The sequence below is a fragment of the Sycon ciliatum genome, chromosome 13 (assembly GCF_964019385.1).
Source record: "Sycon ciliatum chromosome 13, ocSycCili1.1, whole genome shotgun sequence".
Lineage (NCBI taxonomy): Eukaryota > Metazoa > Porifera > Calcarea > Leucosolenida > Sycettidae > Sycon > Sycon ciliatum.
This window is the reverse complement of record NC_088655.1, coordinates 27832557-27851513: the sequence shown is the minus strand read 5'-3', so window position 1 is coordinate 27851513 and position 18957 is coordinate 27832557. Positions and strand designations below refer to the sequence as shown.

Below are 18957 nucleotides of genomic sequence, written 5' to 3'. Positions count from 1 at the left end.
CCTCGTCCATCTTCGTCTTGGACTGAAAGAAGTTGACCTTGCCGACAGGTTTAAAGTCCACCCATCCACTGTCTCGCGCACTGTCACAACCTGGGTAAATTTAATGTACCATAAGTTTCGTCAACTTCCATCTTGGCTTTCAAGGAGAAGAATAGACAAATTGATGCCACCTGCATGCAAGCAGTGGTATGCAACAACTTGCGTTGTGATTGACTGCACAGAGTTTTTCATTAACATCCCATCATCGCTGGCGCGGCAGAGTGCTACGTGGTCGGCGTACAAGAACCACAACACGGTAAAATGCCTTATCGGCATTGCACCGCATGGCCATGTGACATTTGTTTCGAAAGTATTCGAAGGATCTGTGTCGGATCGTGCCATCACAGAACAGAGCGGCCTAATCAGTTTATTAGAGCATGGCGATTCCATTATGGCAGACAAAGGTTTTGACATACAAGATCTTCTTGTTAGCCATGGGGTCCGCCTGAACATCCCCCCATTTCGCCAAGGAGGACACCAAATGACCCCTCAAGATCTTGCAAGTACAAAGAAAATTGCTGCTGTACGGACTCATGTAGAAAGGAAAATGCAGAGGATCAAGTGCTTTGAGATCGTTGGCAAGGAAGTTGATAATACTATGTTTGACATTCTAGACCAGCTTATTTACGTGTGCGCAATGTTGACTAATTTCCAGGGCTCGTTGGTGGCATAAAAACTTCATCCGGACACTATCATCACAACTTGTTTGCATAATAGTACAGCTTATGGCTGATACATGTATATACATTTGAACTAATTGACGAACGCTTACTCTGTCGTGCCGGTACTTGCTACGATGGGTACTTCTGTATATATGTACTAAAAATACAATTCTCACAAGGCAATGACACAAGCAAGTCTTTCTTTTTCGATACTCAGAACTTCGTGATTGAAAATAACACTCATCAGACAGTTGTATTACTACACAGCAGCTGAGCTTGGGAATTTTAGCCAAGCATTTACTACTACTAAAAAAATACATGCAGATAATTCGGTGGAGTCACACTATCGTGATAACATTTCATGAAAAGACAGATACGGAGTGATGTATTATTATGATATACAGTATATGAACAGCGCAGACACAGCAGCATGGCCATTGTTTGTCCGGATATATATGTACGGATGCATTTTGTGGTGGTGTGTTAGTGCGGATATATGGCATCATCGTGGGCTGCAACCAGGTCATCACGAAACTTTGTCAACTCTGAAGGCTTGACGAGACGCTTGTTCGGTGAGATGGGGTTATACACGGGTTAACGCTTTTCAGACTGACGCTGGGAGCCAAATGCAGCCTTTGTCAGCCTGACGTCGACAATTGGCTGAGCAACAACGTTCCTAGGCCTGGGTCAGTTCCACCTGCAAAGCCGGGACGTTGGGGAAACGTCAACTTCCTCACGTAGCCCAATACGCACATACTCCTCAAGTGCATAGAGCAAGGCTGCAATATGGTTGCACACACCACCCAAGCCAGCAGTACATGTGCATAGTGCAAGGTTCACCATGCCATCTGGACGCAGGCACAGCTTACACTTGTAAATCGCATCTTTTCTCATTGATGGCAGCACGTTACATCGAACAAATGAAAAATTCTCTTGAGTCACAAGTTCAATCTTCTGAACATGGCCATCCTTGAAGAACTTGTAGCCCTTATCTACACCTTTGAACGATGAGAACACGTCACTGTGACTGCCGCTTCCGCGAGACGATGACTCGGCATCAACTGGAGACGTTGATACAGCAACGTCCATGGACTACCTGGCTGCTACCAGACTTCTCGATAAAGTGGTTGTACAACGAGGCAAAGCTGACTGTTGGGAGCTGTTTCAAGCTGCACTGCCAACCCGACTCTGGAAAGGTAACAGAACTATCAAGATTTACGGCTGGTATCTTGCCTGAGTCTGCATCCTGCTCAAGTCGGCGCCGCTTGCGTTCCATATTTGAACCATTGTCTGGATCGATAATTTTCTTGTCCAATCCTTCCTTGACATAGTCTTCAACCCTGTTACACCAAGAGAGACATGAAGAAAAGAGAAATGCAATTCGTAGTAAGTCTTAGGGCTGAGTTGCTCGATTAATAACAGCAAACGAAAGGTCGCCGGGAAACAAAATTATTATCCTGATTATTATACTAATGCTCAATTTCTTTGACAAGTTGCTTCATAATCATCTCATGCCGTCCAATAAAACTGCCTTAGTACGAAATATGACAAACCTTCTCCACAGTTCTCCACAGTGACAAGTAAAATAAATAACTGCTGTACCCTGCAGAGCACCAGAGTCGAACATCGTCGATGGCTTTCTCAAATTTTGTATTACGAACAGCCAATAATAATCAATATTCACAAGGAATATCCATGGATCGAAGGGCTACGATATGTATTGCGAAATAAATCTCACGAAATGTCAGCACATGTATCAGAAACTCGCCTTTTCACAAGCTCCGCATGCTTTCCACGACGAGACGCACCACGGCACGCCAGCCACCTTTTCAACTCTGGTACGTGCAGATCCCTTGGCTTACGACCACTCAGAGAAGCACCGGGAACGTCTGCTTCGACTAAAGAGTACAGGTCCTCCATTCTTCCACCGACGACACTCGACTGGTTCAAGAAGTACAATTGTGACTTTGGACAGCCATCGGTGCTCCAAATCAGTCAAAATTCGCGACTTCCACGGCTCCAGCTCATAGCCTACACAGCTTCGCCACTAATAAAGGACAACAGAGGTGTCGAAATCTACAAAACAAGGCTTCGCCAAGAGCCAAAGAACCAAATAGCCATAAAATATTCTGCAAAACCATCTAAAGTAATACAATCGCCTAATGGCCAAGATTCCTCGACACCCATTAGGTTCAAATTTTTCCGTTACGCGTGCCCAATGACGTAATGCGCAAAAGGACTATTGAGTGAATGAGATCTGCGCGCTGGCCCAGGTCACATCCCTGCCCTGTGTTCGCAGGTTAGTTAGCCGGTTGAGGACTGCATAGCGCGGCATTGACCTGCTTCTCACTGCTCAACACCTTATACACTAATGAAAGTGATGACTGATGTCAGTATGAAGACGTTATTAGTATATTACACAACCGAACAACAAGGACAATCAAGGCTTGTTTGCTGCTACTTTACTAGGTTTCATGCTTATGCAATCATCAGGCAACTATGTGTATTACGCTCTGGCTTTAGGCTTTATGGTGTTGAGCACTGCCAGCACTCTAGGTACATCCTTCGTTAAAGACGTTATTACAAATTACAATGGATTATTGTTCTCGTATCCGTCCCGAATGGGACTCACGGCGGCAGAATTGACTGTGAACATGTGTGTGTGTGTGTGTGAGAGAGTGGAGTGAGAAAACAAAGTGAAGAAGAGAGTCTAGTAATAAAGGTCAAATATACATGTACATGTAGGACAACTCACTCCCTATTGACATCACAACCCAACTTCGCAGAAATTAATTCCGAAACAATGCATCCAGTCTTCCTTTGAGCAATACCTGTTCCTGCTCCGCGCACTAGGCACCAGCGGATTATGCCGGCAGAAAAATTGGCAGAATTCGGTACTTTTTCTGGTAAGTTTCATGCATGTTTGGTATGTGGATAAAGAAATGGAGCAGAATTCGAGGAATTGCCCGCCATAAGGTTTAAATACATGTATAATTAAATTAATTGTATGATTCTGCCAATTTCACTGCTTTTCGAGCAGAATCTGCCACCTTTTCGAGCATAATCCGCCAGTGCCTACCGCGCACCCCCATAGTCTCTTTCTGATATCTCGAACTTGTAAATAACTACCTCGATCACCCCTGCTAACGTTTTTGCCCCCACTTGTTTTTCATGATCATCGTAACCCCATCCCCCTGCAATGTGTTGGTTTCCTTACTTGCTAGACTGATTTTATATGATTCCGGTCTGATTTGAATCATATTATCTTCCTTATTGGCCATGGGCCATCGTGGAAATAAAGAATAATAATAATAGTTTGAAACTCGGGTATTGAGCCAATAATGAAAGTAGAAAGGAAAAGGACATATGGAAACGAGTTAAGAGTAACTCTCCACCACTGTAACTAGATACTATATACAGTCAGAAAGTGCAACAACTAGGCACAAAACTGACAGAGTACTGAGACATTCGACCTGACACCTGACTGTATATAGTATCTAGTTACAGTGGTGGAGAGTTACTCTTAACTCGTTTCCATATGTCCTTTTCCTTTCTACTTTTAATAATAATAGTGATATACAAATAATCTACGTGGATTCACAGGAAGTGTGAGTTACGAAGTCTGAAGAAAACGTTGAACGGTCTCTGCTTGGAAGACGACTACACCATAGCTCAGTGGTTAGAGCATCGCTGGCTACAAGCGAGGGTCCCTGGTTCGAGTCCTGGTGGTGACAGTCAATTCTTTCTTCAGACTTTCCCGTTTGTCTCTTTCCCTCAAAACCAGTTAATAATCTACGTGGAGATAATAATTTTAATATAGCTATGAATAGGATGAAGGCCGCAGACATCCCGCAACTACGTTACTTGTTTGACATGTATTTACTGTGTATTTTATAACAAAAATATTATTGAAAACCCATAATCGATTTTCTTGTTCCTATCATCAGTGGGAAAAATACGGAACTAAGGATACAACCAAAGAAACTGAAGTTAAGTACTGTAAATAGAAAGGTGTTAGAAATAACAACAAGATACAAGTGCAATAAAACCACTAGAGGAAACGCAAAAGGTAACAAGATTTACGTAACCAAAGGCGAGAAGGCGCTAAACGAAGTGTCAACCTACGAATACAACTTCAGTGCAACAACGTGCTCCTTCTGCTTACAAAAAACAGGCTTATGAATACGTATACAAACTGCCTCAAGGGCTTTCAACTGTTAGACATAACGCGCACGACACAGGACAGAAACATGAGAGTCATCATACACACTAAGACAGTCAGGACGAGATAACAAGTGTAGATACACAGGTGACTTCTTACGATCAACACTTTCACCCGCCTCACCTCGCTCCTTCCCACCCGACTCCTCCTCGTCCATCCCATCATCCTCTTCCTCGTTCCGCTCGTCATCCTCATGATCATCATCACTACCATCATCTGCCTCGTCCTCTGTCTCCTCACCAACCGTTTCGTCATCCAATTGCTCTTCCATCCTCTGATCACCTGTCTCATCCTCCGTTTCTGTACAGACCACTTGTCTCCCATTTGCTAGCTGCTCTTCCCGTGAGCGGAGTTGTTCCTCCAGATCCGCTTCACTCACTGACTCATGATCCTGCTCGACCTTCCTTCTGTTGGTATTGTCCACAACGCGCGGTCCTTGGCCGTTTCTGGCATAAATATCTGTGGAGTAGTTTGCTGTTGCCCTCCGAGGTCTTTGTATTAATGTGGGTGCCGTGGCAATTCGTGTGAGAGTTGGTGATGCCAGCGCGGGTGTAGGTGGATCCACTGCAGCCCCCGCCACAAGAAGAGCCGGTGGCGGTTCTGATGGTGGCAAGGGCAACGGTGGTGCTGCTGGACTTGGTAACTTGGGCAGCCTAGCCCTCTCACACGGTACCGCATTTTGTGTTGGCTCAGTCTGTACCACTGGCACAGGGGGTGGGTTCTTGCGCGGTCGGCCACGCCTTGGCCGCTTGGATTTGGCTGCATCCGGCAGAATATGCAGTGGTACATGCTGTTTGATACGTGCTGTCAGGTGTTGAAGGGTTATTTCTAACACCTTTCTATTTGATAAATATGGTGGTAAAGACACACCTGGCAATATGGCGGTAAACACACGCCTGCCCACACACGCTCTCTAGGCTGCAAAGTTCTGGCACAGAGCTCTCCTTCTCACCACCACCACCATCAGTTCGCGCCTGGCGCCTGGTCGATGCATGGTTGGCGGTATCCGGCATAGCAGGCTGGTACATCAAGTAGTGCATGGCACATAGCAGATGACACAGCAACGACATAGCTCGATTGCGACGTACGTTTCGTCCCCGCTGGACTCATCAGGCAATCTTCTTCTTGGATGTCTTCACACGGAGCTTGACTCGGGAGAATGAGGTTGAAGACACCACTGCAGCTGTACTTATGGTTGATAAATATGGTGGTAAAGACACACCTGGCAATATGGCGGTAAACACACGCCTGCCCACACACGCTCTCTAGGCTGCAAAGTTCTGGCACAGAGCTCTCCTTCTCACCACCACCACCATCAGTTCGCGCCTGGCGCCTGGTCGATGCATGGTTGGCGGTATCCGGCATAAGTACAGCTGCAGTGGTGTCTTCAACCTCATTCTCCCGAGTCAAGCTCCGTGTGAAGACATCCAAGAAGAAGATTGCCTGATGAGTCCAGCGGGGACGAAACGTACGTCGCAATCGAGCTATGTCGTTGCTGTGTCATCTGCTATGTGCCATGCACTACTTGATGTACCAGCCTGCTATGCCGGATACCGCCAACCATGCATCGACCAGGCGCCAGGCGCGAACTGATGGTGGTGGTGGTGAGAAGGAGAGCTCTGTGCCAGAACTTTGCAGCCTAGAGAGCGTGTGTGGGCAGGCGTGTGTTTACCGCCATATTGCCAGGTGTGTCTTTACCACCATATTTATCAACCATAAGTACAGCTGCAGTGGTGTCTTCAACCTCATTCACCTTTCTATTTACAGTACTTAAAGGGGAAGTTAAGGCAAAAATTAAAATTTAACCAGTTGTAGTCTTCGGGGTGCTGAGTCGAATGGTCGTGGTCCGAGGAAGCTGAGACGCTCCCTTCCTACTTGAATCCCAATCGAACTCGCGCACTTCCACCGAAACTGGGTGACTGCGCCCTACTAGATGGGGATTTGTATGCAAAATGTCACTAAAAGCGCCATTTCGTTCATATAAAAGCATGGATGACCGCGCTTGGCCCATATGTTGTACTCTGTTGGACGCTGAGTCGACTGGTTTTGGTCCGAAAAGGCTGCGATGCAGCGTTCCTCCTTTATTTCCAATCGAACATGGTTGAACAAGCGGTCACGTACTCCTGCGTACGCCAGTCACCTGGTCACCGTGCCTGCAGGGTACTAAAGACCGCTTCGCCAGGCACGGATGGTGGTCTCACATTCACATACATGTACACATTGTATGATTGCGCGTTGCAAACCTCTAACTAAGAACCACCTGGCACTAAAGACCGCTTTCTCTGGCCCCAAGTTGTGGCAGGCGGGCATAGTGAGATGGTCTAAGACCATGATTGAGAAACAGAGGGTGCCAGGTTCAAGTCCTGCTTGGAAGCGGAAGGAATTTTCCAGCCGTGCTGCGAGCCACAGTAACATGTAATTGGGACCTCGTGACCTGGCACGAGGGTAACATGTATGCAGCAATTGGGATTTCGGTCTGATCTACTCACCTCCCACCGTTTAGGCGCTCCTAGAGGGTGTTGGCGGTCCCACGGCGGATGCGGAAAACTCGGCTTCCAGCCCAGGCTCACGCGAACCGTGAAATTTATTTAATTTAAGTTGTGGTCGTTAGTCACAGGTTTCATTGTACCTGTACACGAAGTTGGCATGATATTGTATTAACTGCCAGTGCTGTCAATCAAAAGCAGCTACAATGTAGTGTTTGACACTGGCATTAGAACCTCACACTGTGGAACTAACGTACGCAACACAGTACCCCACCGTGCCCACAAAGTTACATGTATACACTACATGCAGCACTCTTTTGCAATGCCAGGCCAGCCCGGGTTTGTTCCCACTACACATGTACATGGACAGGTACGTAATTAAATTGAAAAAATAATAATGACGTGTGATGAATAGAATAATCTGCGCATTCATACTTTAAGCACACAAGGCAAGGTACGCATACTTATTGTACATGTAGGTCTAAAGGTTTTCAAACAAACGTAATAGACAAGCATATGCAAGTTGCGTTCGAGTGCAATGTTGATGGCTGAATAGTGAAAATGGTCGTGAAACGGTCTCCCAGACTCCCAGTTTCTGATGCATTGCAGGGGCCACCTGCAGACAGCACTGCGATGACCACTCAGTGCGTGAAAACTGCTGTCTTTTGGAAAGGCTACAGCGAAAACTGCCTCTTGACACGACAATCTGGCGTCTTGTGTTCTTTTCTCTCCATTCTCTTGTGCGGATAAGCTCTTTGAATCTAACAACCTACATGTACATGCATATAAAAGATAGTACGACGCATCACGCAGCTTCAATACTAAAAATTGGCTTTCGAGCAACACTGGCTCACAATAAGTCACTGTTTTTCACAAATTATTTAATAAAGGAAAAAGTCAACGTTTCGGGATAACACAAGCACGTACTACGTGTACAATCATGTACATGTACATGTACGTCATGTACATGATTGTACAGTCATAATAATGTACTTGAGTGCATGTACATGTACACGTACAGTACAACCTGGTTTAAGCGGCCACCCCACGGTGCAAGCAAAAGCGGTCGTTAAAGCCAGGTGGTCGTTAGAACCAGGTCCAACAGGTTCAGTGTAGAGCAGTCCGTGCATGGAAAGACGGTCGTTAAGAGCAGGTGGTCGCTAAAACCGGAGGTCGCTTACACCAGGTTTTACTGTACATAACTAATACTTGTACTTGTACAGTAGTTCACCCGCTATCACTGGAGTTACAGAAATTTGTTGGAGGGGGGGGGGGGGAGGGGGAGCCGCTTCCATAGACAACCGGCCTGCTAACTATGCGATAAAAAGATAAATTGAATGGTGGTATCCAATGTAAATGTACTAGCCAGAGAGGGAAAGGAGATGCGCTAATGACGAGTGAGAAAGAAACATCAAGCTGCAGAGTTTTGCCATAACAGAATTGATCTCAAGATGTTCTCTTTTTTTTGCACAGGTCCTTTGTTAATGGGCTTGGGTTTCACCAGAAGCAGGATGCACTGGATAATGAGAGGGAAAGTATGAAGACGAGGCGAATAGAGAAGTGGACATATAAGCCAACGTGAGACAACCGAAGACCTTGAAAACGCATGGCAGTTAGTGTGTACTTTGTCACAGAGATGAAAAGAAAGGAATTGGAAGATATATGTAGCGTGTTGTCTATTCGAAGATATTCCAGCATGCTTCTGGTATAAATTCCCTGTAGAATGCTCTCCTGAAAGAAGTCTTCATCTGAAAATGTGCATGTAATAAATGAACTGAAGGCGCCCTAAATTTGAAAGGATTACAAAAAGGAGTTTGGATTATTCAGTCATTGGACTGAGTTCAAAAGTGAGTAACATGTGAAGACAAAATACCTGCTTCCATTAGAACTGGAACCAGTGATGACATTCGTTATAAGCTAGCGGTGCTGGGCAATTACATTTACATGTATCCTAGGGTGTGCTACCTAACCAAGTAGGCAGCGGTATAAACTCCAAAAAAACCATTACTAATGAGAGTACACAGCAAACATGCACGAAATAGAAGTAAAATTTGGCAATCGCAGCAGCACCATTGTACGTAACAGGCATTTACTCTTCTCAAAGTTCAATCAAACGTCAAACATGTATGTATTTTTGAAGTAATCAATTGCCACATCGGCCAACAGCGGGCGGGCCACACGCAAACAGAACACCCGCATCAAGCATTCTCTTGCTGGACCTCCAGATCATGCATTATTTCCTTGAAGCACGGACGGGCCGCTGCCTCTGGTCTCCAGCAGGCCTCGACCAGATGTCGGTAGTCGTACGGCATTCCAGGAACATGAGGCAGCTGGTGGCCATTCTCGACGGCCTTCTCCATGTCACCTCTTCGCTTCAAATGTCCATAGGGAGTTTCTCTGGTGAAGATCTCCCACACTACAACACCACAGCTGGGGGGTAGAGAAACCATGGCAGTAGCACAGAGAGAATAAACACATGGAACTTTAGATACACTAGCAGGCAGGCACAGTGGGATGCTCAAAGACAACTTTTGAGAAACGGAGGGTACCAAGTTCAAGTCCTGCTTGGAAGTGGAAAGATTTTTCCAGCCGTGCTGCGACCCACAGTTAATTGGGAACTAGTGGCCTCGCACGAGGGAAGCATGGATGCAGCGAATGGGATTTTCGGTCTTTTACTATTTGATGGGTCTGTTCTACTCACCTCCCATCGCTTTAGGAGCTGCATCTGCATGCTGATTTGCTGTCCTCCAACCAAGAATCTATTTTTAAGTATTCCTGCCCAACATTATGGTTCCGCTGCTGTTCGTCCGCTAGAGATCGCCTCCTCCACATGCGCGCTATGCCGCGCTAGAAAAGCCTTTCCAAGCTGCTCCAAACCGAGCCATCACGGAGACCTCGTCAAGGTGGTGCTGAGTGCAAAGGCGTGGTGCATTCATGTGCGACACGTCACTCTGCAGAACACACGGCAATGTGGTTCGAGTTCTCCCTTTCCTTCCGCGTTTGCCAATGGTCCCAGACATACATGCACCGTACTTCCAGGATTCTTCGATTCCGAGGTTCTTTATGGAAATAAACCAGGAGTGCAGATACCCAATCTTCACACTCACCACATAACAAGACCAAAGCTTCACTCCAGGACCAAGGTGAACGTGCAAGCAACGGAACAGCAACAACAAAAACCGATCGATGCAAAGCACCGCTTTAAATCATTCAACGCGCAAGGAGCGAAGTGAGCAGCCAGCCAGCCAGAAAAGCATGAATAGTGAGAGTTCTACTCCTAACGATAATCGTTGGGGAGGCATATCGTCGCCACAGCAAACACGTCATGAAAAGAGGAGCCTTAATGCAATACAGATAAAGTAACAACACACACGGGTGATGACACTTGTATAGCTGCTCATTGGAGATGATGTTGGGGGTATGTCACGCCTAAGGCTATTATGTTCCATTATTGCGTACAGTGAAAGATATCAAAGTCCCGAGCTGCAGCTTGCGTCAGGCTGCATGTCGCGCAGTTGTACAGCAGATGTGGCTTGGCATAGGCCCAATACAGTTGCAGTCTCCGGTTCTCGCTGATCTTGCTTCCACAATGCACAGAAGCCCCAGGAAATATGCACGCACTATCGCCTTCGGCGGGGGTATAATTACATTGCAAAGAGATCCATGATCTCATGCACACACGACAATGCCTCTATAGAGGAAAAAGGTACAGATCAAATTGCGCCACCAATAACACCACATCACGTATTGGTATTGGTATTGGATATTTCTTACATGTATGCTGTGCAAGGAACACACTTGGACTTTGGGTTGATCGACCCCACGGGCATCAGCATCGCGTTTACTATCACAGCACCCAGCACACAGTTGATGACGCCGCATCCAGGCCAGCTAGCTATCTCAGCAGACACACAATACGTTTCGACATTTTGGACGCCAGTACTTATAAGCCAAAAAGCGAAGAAACACTAGTCAATCAGTCGACAAGCCAAAGCAGTCGTTTTCATTCAGCTTGTTGGCCTTGGAGCACTGTCGTTTTTACCTAACAACGACTGCGTCTCCAGAAATATTAACTTTCTATAGGTTTCACTGTGCAACGCTCAACATACATGTACAAGGGTGACGGAACAGGGATAGCGAAGCATACACACATTTTAGACCGTGTCGCAGATGAAGACGTGCATCACGAGTAACGAGACGCGTTACAGTGTCCAGTGATACGTGCGAAGATGATGTCGAAACGTCCTGCAGACGGCACATGTAGGTCCAGGCACTCTTCCGTGGGGTTTGCCGTTCCTACTGCCACCTATGTGCTTCTCTTGCGATTTGCTGTTCTCCTGGCTGCGGCCAACAATGTCCCGTCAGACCCGGTAAGTGGATGGAAGTCGGCGTCGCCCTTAGACTTTCATCGTGTTGCGCAGTATCCCATGAATATTAGAAGATCATCCACTCTGTACAGTACTCGCCAGTCTCCAGACAGGACACTTCTTCTCCAGTCTACTCGATATCGTGAAGGTGAGCACATCATAATGTTGGAGTCCAGAAGAATAAATCAATCCTCTCCTGAACGTATAGATTACCTTCTCGCTATGGATGTGTCTCTACCCGGTTTCAGATCCTGGAGACATGTGGCAGATTTGACATACGCGGGCCTAGAGGCAAAGTGCCTCCGGATTAGGTTGTCCATGCCGTCTCTTGCTGTATCCCCCGACAGAAGAGACCTGGTTATCTATGACTTTGGACCCTGGTCGGAATGTAACGTGATGTTTGTGTGGAGGGATATGCAATTGCAAAGAGTCCAAACACCTGCTATGACTACAAGCAGTGGGAGGTACTTGCAATCTATAGTAACAATGGCTGATGATCGACCAAACATGTATCGTGTCTTCGCGTATGGGGGCCTTCGGTGCAGTGCCGCAGTTCCCGAATCAATCTCGGAAGCGGTCCGCTCCAATAATGCGGAAGCCGTTTGGGCGAAGTTGAGCACGTCCTGTAAAGTGTGCTCTGGCCTTCGATACATGCGCATTCGAAGCAGCAGGGGAGTGATACATGGCACGCGATGGGAAGTCCTGCAAGTGGCGCAGTCTGAATCTAGCCCTGGTCCTCTTGTCCTGCCATCGCTTCTTGCCTTCAACGGCACATTGCTGGCGTTCGGGGGGATGCATGGGTACAGTCCTTCAGTTCCTGGTAAGACAACACCTGATAAAAGTCACTGTGCTTTCTGGATATACCGTGTTCAAGATCGCATCTGGATTCCGCAACAAAGCAACCTCACAACCATGTGTTCCATAGCAGAAAAAAATAAGTTTACACCAGGCATGGAGATGTACCACAGCCATCCGCATGCTGTCTGGCTTGCAAACGGCCCTTCAATTCTCCTGCACTACTCTGATTGTTATCAGCGCGTTGCAGACATTTGCATTGTAGAAACCGGTAGCCAGCCAAGCGTCGTATCCTGTCACCGAGTCCTCAACCAGAGGTCGAAGATAGAGGCACATTTCAATGTCCTTGAGTGGAAATTATACGAGAAAACAAGATTACCTCAAGTTGTAGGAAGTCTAGTGGGCGCTTTCTACAGCACAGCTAGACAAGATTGGTCGTTCAAGGCTGGATCCGTATACACGCTTCCAGCCTCAAGCCGTGCGGTCTCCGCCAATAATTACGCGGAAGAAGTAATATACGACTCCTTTCTGCCACCCTACCCGTTCCCGGGCCAGTTAGGACGCCAATCGATGAACCCTGTAATGCAAATGTGGAAGGGATGTGAAAGGGATCTCTTTTTTGGAGTATCATACAGCACGTACACAGGGGCCGCGTGGCACTATAAGAATATGGAACTTTACGATACCATGTACTGGATCTTGGACACAAGAACGAATGAGTACGAGACAAGAGCAATGGCGCAGTGCACGAAACGTCCCATGATGATAAGCCCTGGTTCCACCGCCACGAAGCTGTCCAATGACGTGGTCGTCTTGTTCGGAGTAGGTCATGACAATACAGGCCACATGCCCAAAAGCATCACTTTGTGCATCAACATTCTGAATTTCACTTGTGTCCAGTTTGAAAATACTGGTACAGAGCAGCCATCACATCGCTTTGGACACGTCGCTATGCAAATCGACGACATGAACTTGTTGATTTATGGAGGCACGGAAAAGAACACAATACGGTTTTTATCCGATATCTGGGTGCTGCTGTTTGAGGATCTTGGGAGATGCAGAGGTGCGTGGAAGAGGCTGGAATCCCCCCGGAGCCTTCTTGGGCCAGAACTGCCGTCCCTTGAGATGGGTCTAGCGACGCGGGTCAACAATCTTCATTTCGTGATTTCCACCCACGGATCAAAATGCTACGATCACTTATTGGCATTAGATACATCTGATTACAAGAATACCGGCATAGTCAAGATCCATCAAATTCCCGTAACGGGGGCTACGCCATGTCCACTAATAACAGAAGGCGCGGACCTTGTTAAGTACAACGAGAACAGTCTGTTGATATTTGGTGGAATCGGAAAGTGGATATCGCAAGCACAACTTATTCTTCTGAATTTCTCTAACCTACAAGCGCCAGCCAAAGTGATGCCCTTCGTCTTTCAGGGAGAGCAAACTATATTAAACGGGCACCACATAGTGAGAGGAGAACACCTCTATGTATTTTCGGGTAAGGCTGAAGGCAGCAGTCGAGGGGACTATCTAACAATTCAGGAGGGACTTTGTCCTCTTGGGTACTATCTGAACGACAACATGAACTGTCAACCCTGTCCCAAAAGCTTCTTCGCTCCAGCTCTCCGTGGTGGATGTAGACCCTGTCCAGAGTTCACAACAACTTTGGCGGAGGGCTCGGCTGCATGCATCACGTTATCGCCGTGTCACGGTCAGGCTTGCAATGGTCACGGGATGTGTGTTGTGAAAGAATTGATTGCCATGTGCCAGTGCGATTTTGGGTACGTGTCTCACGACAACTGTGGGTTTCCGCTTGTTATTGCGGCCATTGTGACAGCTATTCTTCTTCTCCTATTAGTCATTGGCTTCGCCGTCCGAAAATATTACAAGAGAAGCCAGCAGCTCAAAGTCAAGGAGATCGAACTGCGAGATAAACACAAGAGCATGCGACTGTATCAGAAGAAGCTGGATCAGATCAACAAGGGAGCCAGAATACAGTGGTCATCGCTGCACTGCACCAAGAAACTGGCCAGAGGCGCATTCTCGCAAGTGTGGCTAGCAGAGTTCAGCGACATGTTAGTAGCTGTGAAAGTCCTTCCTAAGTTCACTGGTAGAAACATCACCCAGACTGATCAGTTCGTCCAAGAAGCTGAAGTCCTGCGTTCAATTCGTCATCCAAATATTGTCATCTTTCTAGGAGCCGGCAATGATCACTCGAGTAAACGACCGTTTCTCGTCATGGAGTACTTGCGACGGGGCTCGCTCTATCACGTGCTCCACGACAGAGACAATGTCTTCACACATCATGATCGCTTGAGGTTCGCCCTGGACACGGCCCGCGGCATGGCATACCTGCACGGCTCCAACCCGCCGCGTCTGCACAGAGACCTGAAGTCGCCCAACCTGCTAGTCAGCGATAAGTGGGTGGTGAAAATCGGAGACCTGGGTACGTCACGGTTCATGGCCATCCTAGATGAGGAGAACTCAGCGGGAGGAATAGCCACGACCGACCCGCAATCCTCTCAGACGGAAATCGCGGCCATCCAACCCAATATATCCAATACTGCTGACATCAGCAGACCGACTGCTGGAGCACCCATCAGAAGACGTGATTCCCAGTGCACATTAACATTATCAGAAAGTCTGGAGACCAGCCTGTCAACACCTCTGCTCACGGATGTCTCTACAAGGCATGGTGAGACGTACCTGCATTACTCAGCATCCGTGATGACTCGTGGAGTCGGCACACTGCGCTGGAAATCACCGGAGACGGTTCGTGGCGAACACTACAACGAGAAGGCTGACGTCTACAGGTAAGGGAGTTGCTGTGACCTGATGGATTTTAATTCGTATCTATAGGAAGGTCAGCAGTGCAGTTGTTGCTGTACGCTTCCTGCGTCTGTTTCAGTACAGTGATAATTTTACTTGGTACATCATTCTTGTGAAAATGAAAGGGATATAATAATTAATGAATGCACGGAAACATAAAGTACAAAACAAGCCTCGAATGTCGACTGTTACAGGACGATGACGAGACCAGTAAGATACTTGAAAAAGCGGCCCAGTCACGATCAGAAACAGCAAAACAGTGCAACACCCAATTTCCTTCAATACTCATTCTGTATGAAATGAAATTTCACGGCTAGCATGAGACTCGGCTAAAGGCCGAGATTTCCGCATCCGTAGGAACGCCACGGCCCTTCAAGGATCAAGGCGCAGATGCAGCTCCTAAAGCGGTGGAATGTGAGTAGATCAGCTCACCAGCGCCGGAGTGGTCAAAATCCCATTTACTGCATCCATGTTTTCCTCATGCCCGGCCACGAGTTCACAATTAACTGCCGGTCGCAGCACGGCTGGAAATATTCCTTCTGCATCCAAGCAGGACTTGAACCTGGTACCCTCTTTTTCTCAATCATGGTCTCCGTGTCACTATGCCTGCCTGCTCCGTATGTAAATGTATAAATGTGATGTTTAGAAACAAGTTGTTTCACACAAAATACGTTTAGCCCTTTGGTTTGCGATTGCTTATGATGTAACTTACTTACTAAGCCATTTGAAACTCGGATGATGAGCTAATAATCAATATAAACAGGAAAGCACACCTAGACGGTTTATCAATTGCATATAAGAACTAATTCATGGTTCACGGGAGACTCGGCTGAAGGACCAGTTTTCCACATCCGTAGAAACGCCACAAACCCAAGGATCAAGGCACAGCATGCTGATTCAGATCCTAACGCGGTGGGAGGTGAGTAGATCAGACCGAAAATTCCCATTTGCCGCGTCCATGCTTCCCTCGTTCCAGGCCACGGATTCCAAATGAACTGTGGGTCGGAGCATGGCTCGAGAAAATCCTTCCGCTTGCAAACAGGGCAATGAACCTGGTACCCCTCCGCTTCTCCAAAACTGTCTTAGGCCATCCCACTATGCCTGCCTGCTAGTTTATCTAAAGCTCCATGACTTGTGTTTATTCTCTCTGTGCTGTTTCCATTGTTTCTCTACCCCCAGCTATGGTGTTGTCGTGTGGGAGATCTTTACCAGAGAAACTCCCTATGGACATTTGAAGCGAAGTAGTGACGTGGAGAAGGCCATCGAGAAGGGCCATCAGCTGCCTCTTGTTCCTGGAATGCCGTACGACTACCGGCATCTGGCCGAGGCCTGCTTGAGACCAGAGGCAGCGGCCCGTCCGTGCTTCAAGGAAATAGTTCACGATCTGGAGGTCCAACAAGAGAATGCTTGATGCGCGTGTTCTGTTCGCGTGTGGCCTCTGTTGCAATTGATTATTTCAATAGTACATACATGTACATACATGTTCATATTTGATTGATATTGGAGAACAGTAAATGCCTGCTATATACATGTACATATACGCTGGTGTGAATTCCAGCAGAAATCCAAGAGACCTCGATACCGGGAAGGTAGAGCGGTGACACACTGGTCAGAACAACAGATGGCTTGATCAGTCCCAACGAAAAGTTTCATGCCATCTCAGGCACTCATCAGGTGATATGAACATCAAGAAAAATAACCCACTATCTTAGTACCGCGATCCTTACTGGCTATGACACTGTATCGGATATGAGTTGACAGCGCCGCTAGCGCTTTCTGTTATCCTTGTCCCGCCATACTGGGCTTTAGATAGTGGGTTATTTTTCTTGATCTTCATGTCACCTGATGAGTGCCTGAGATGGCATGAAACTTTAAGTTGTGACTGATCAAGCCATCTGTTGTTCTGACTAGCATGTACATGTACATGTATAATGATGCTTTTGCAGTTGCCAAAATTTCCTTCTATTTCGTGCATGTTTATTGTGTACTCTCATGAGTAGAGGTTTTTTTTGGTAATAAACATACAAATTATCTTCGTAGTTCAATTAATGTGCCTGGATTCCACGCGCCTGACAGGCAACATGGCGTTCGGAGTTTGAGCCGCTGTCTGCTTGGTTAGGTACCACACTTTAGCATACATGTAATTACCGAGCACGGCTAGCCTATAACAAATGTTGAGACTGGTTTCAGTTCTGATGGAAGCAGGTATTTTGTCTTCACATGTTCCTCCCTTTTCAAACCCATCCTGACTGAATAATTCCACATCCGTTTTGTATTCCTTCCAAATTTAGTGCGCCGTCAGTTCATTTAATACTAGCACATGGACATTTTGAGATGAAGCCTTCTTTTCATTCTACAGGGAATTTACATGTATACTTGAAGCATGCTGGAATCCCTTCGAATATACATATACATCCAGCCATACATGTATGGATCTTCCGATTCCGTTCTTTTCATCTATGTGACAAAGTCCACGCTAACTGCCATGCGTTTACAATGTATTCTGTTTTCTCACTTTGGCTTATGTCCACTGCTCTATTCGACTCATGTTCATACTTTCCCTCTCATTACCCGGTGCATCCTGCTTCTGGTGACACCCAAGCTCATTTACAAAGGACCTGTGCAAAGAAAAGGGGATATCTTGAGATCAATTATGTTATGGCAAAACTCTGCAGCTTTACGTTTCTTTCTCACTCATCATTAGCGCATCTCCTTTCCCTCTCTGGCTTGTACAGTGCTTGCAACTGAAATCCGACCCCTGAGCGGCGCGGCACGCAGCCAAGGGGGTCGGATTTCAGTTGCAAGCACTGTACATTGTATACCACTCTTCTGTTTCCCTATTTCTTGCACAGTTGGTAGACCGGCTTTCTATGGAAGGGGTTCCCCCCCCCCCTCTCCTATAAATTTCTGTAACTCCAGTGATAGCGGGTGAATGCCTGGACAGGGTGAAATCCGACAGAATACGTAATGCACTGTATTCGTCGAGTGTATTCTGGTGCTAGATGCGTGTAGCACAAGGCGCATTAGGTCATATCTTACCTACACGTACACGTAAGTAACATGAATTTTGTGCATGTGTACGGTGCACATGTAGGTGCTGCGATCAGAAACTCTACAAGTGCAAACGCCTTGTTGATACTGTCCAATGCACATTATTTTACATGACATTCTACATGGTTTTACATGTACATGTATGTTGGACTCAGTAGAGCGTCCAGCCCCTATATGATGTCCAACCCCTATATAGAGTCCATTGGTCCAAAATCCACTGTACCGAGTCCAAACTTGGAATCAACTGTGAGCTCAAAGTTTCGATGGACATCACTCCCTGTATAGAGTCCAGCCAATTGGCTTCACCCCTATATAGAGTCCATTGGTCCAAAATCAACTGTACGAGTCCAAACTTTGAAATCAACTATAAAGAGTCTTTATGTGGACAACCCCCCTGTATAAAGTCCAGCCAATTAGGCATCCCCTATCGAGTTTGAAAATAGACATAGGATCTGCTGTAAGCAGTGAATATTAACCAGAAAACGGCCTCTCCCTTTAATCCT

At 46.8% G+C, this 18957-nt stretch overlaps 1 protein-coding gene across 1 annotated transcript; it reads left to right on the top strand.

The window, feature by feature from the left end:
* The first annotated feature begins 12939 nt into the window (after positions 1–12939).
* LOC135829672 (uncharacterized) lies at positions 12940–18000 on the top strand. Its single transcript, XM_065342061.1, has 2 exons — positions 12940–15387; positions 16583–18000. The coding sequence occupies exons 1-2, from the start codon at positions 13142–13144 to the stop codon at positions 16812–16814; spliced, it is 2478 nt and encodes an 825-aa protein (XP_065198133.1). The 5' UTR covers positions 12940–13141; the 3' UTR covers positions 16815–18000.
* The last annotated feature ends 957 nt before the right edge of the window (positions 18001–18957 follow it).

Coding starts and splice junctions, on each gene's coding strand:
- LOC135829672 (XM_065342061.1), top strand. CDS start 13,142: ATGAACCCTGTAATGCAAATGTGGAAGGGATGTGAAAGGGATCTCTTT. Junction 15,388..16,582: donor GAGAAGGCTGACGTCTACAG/GTAAGGGAGTTG, acceptor CTCTACCCCCAG/CTATGGTGTTGTCGTGTGGG.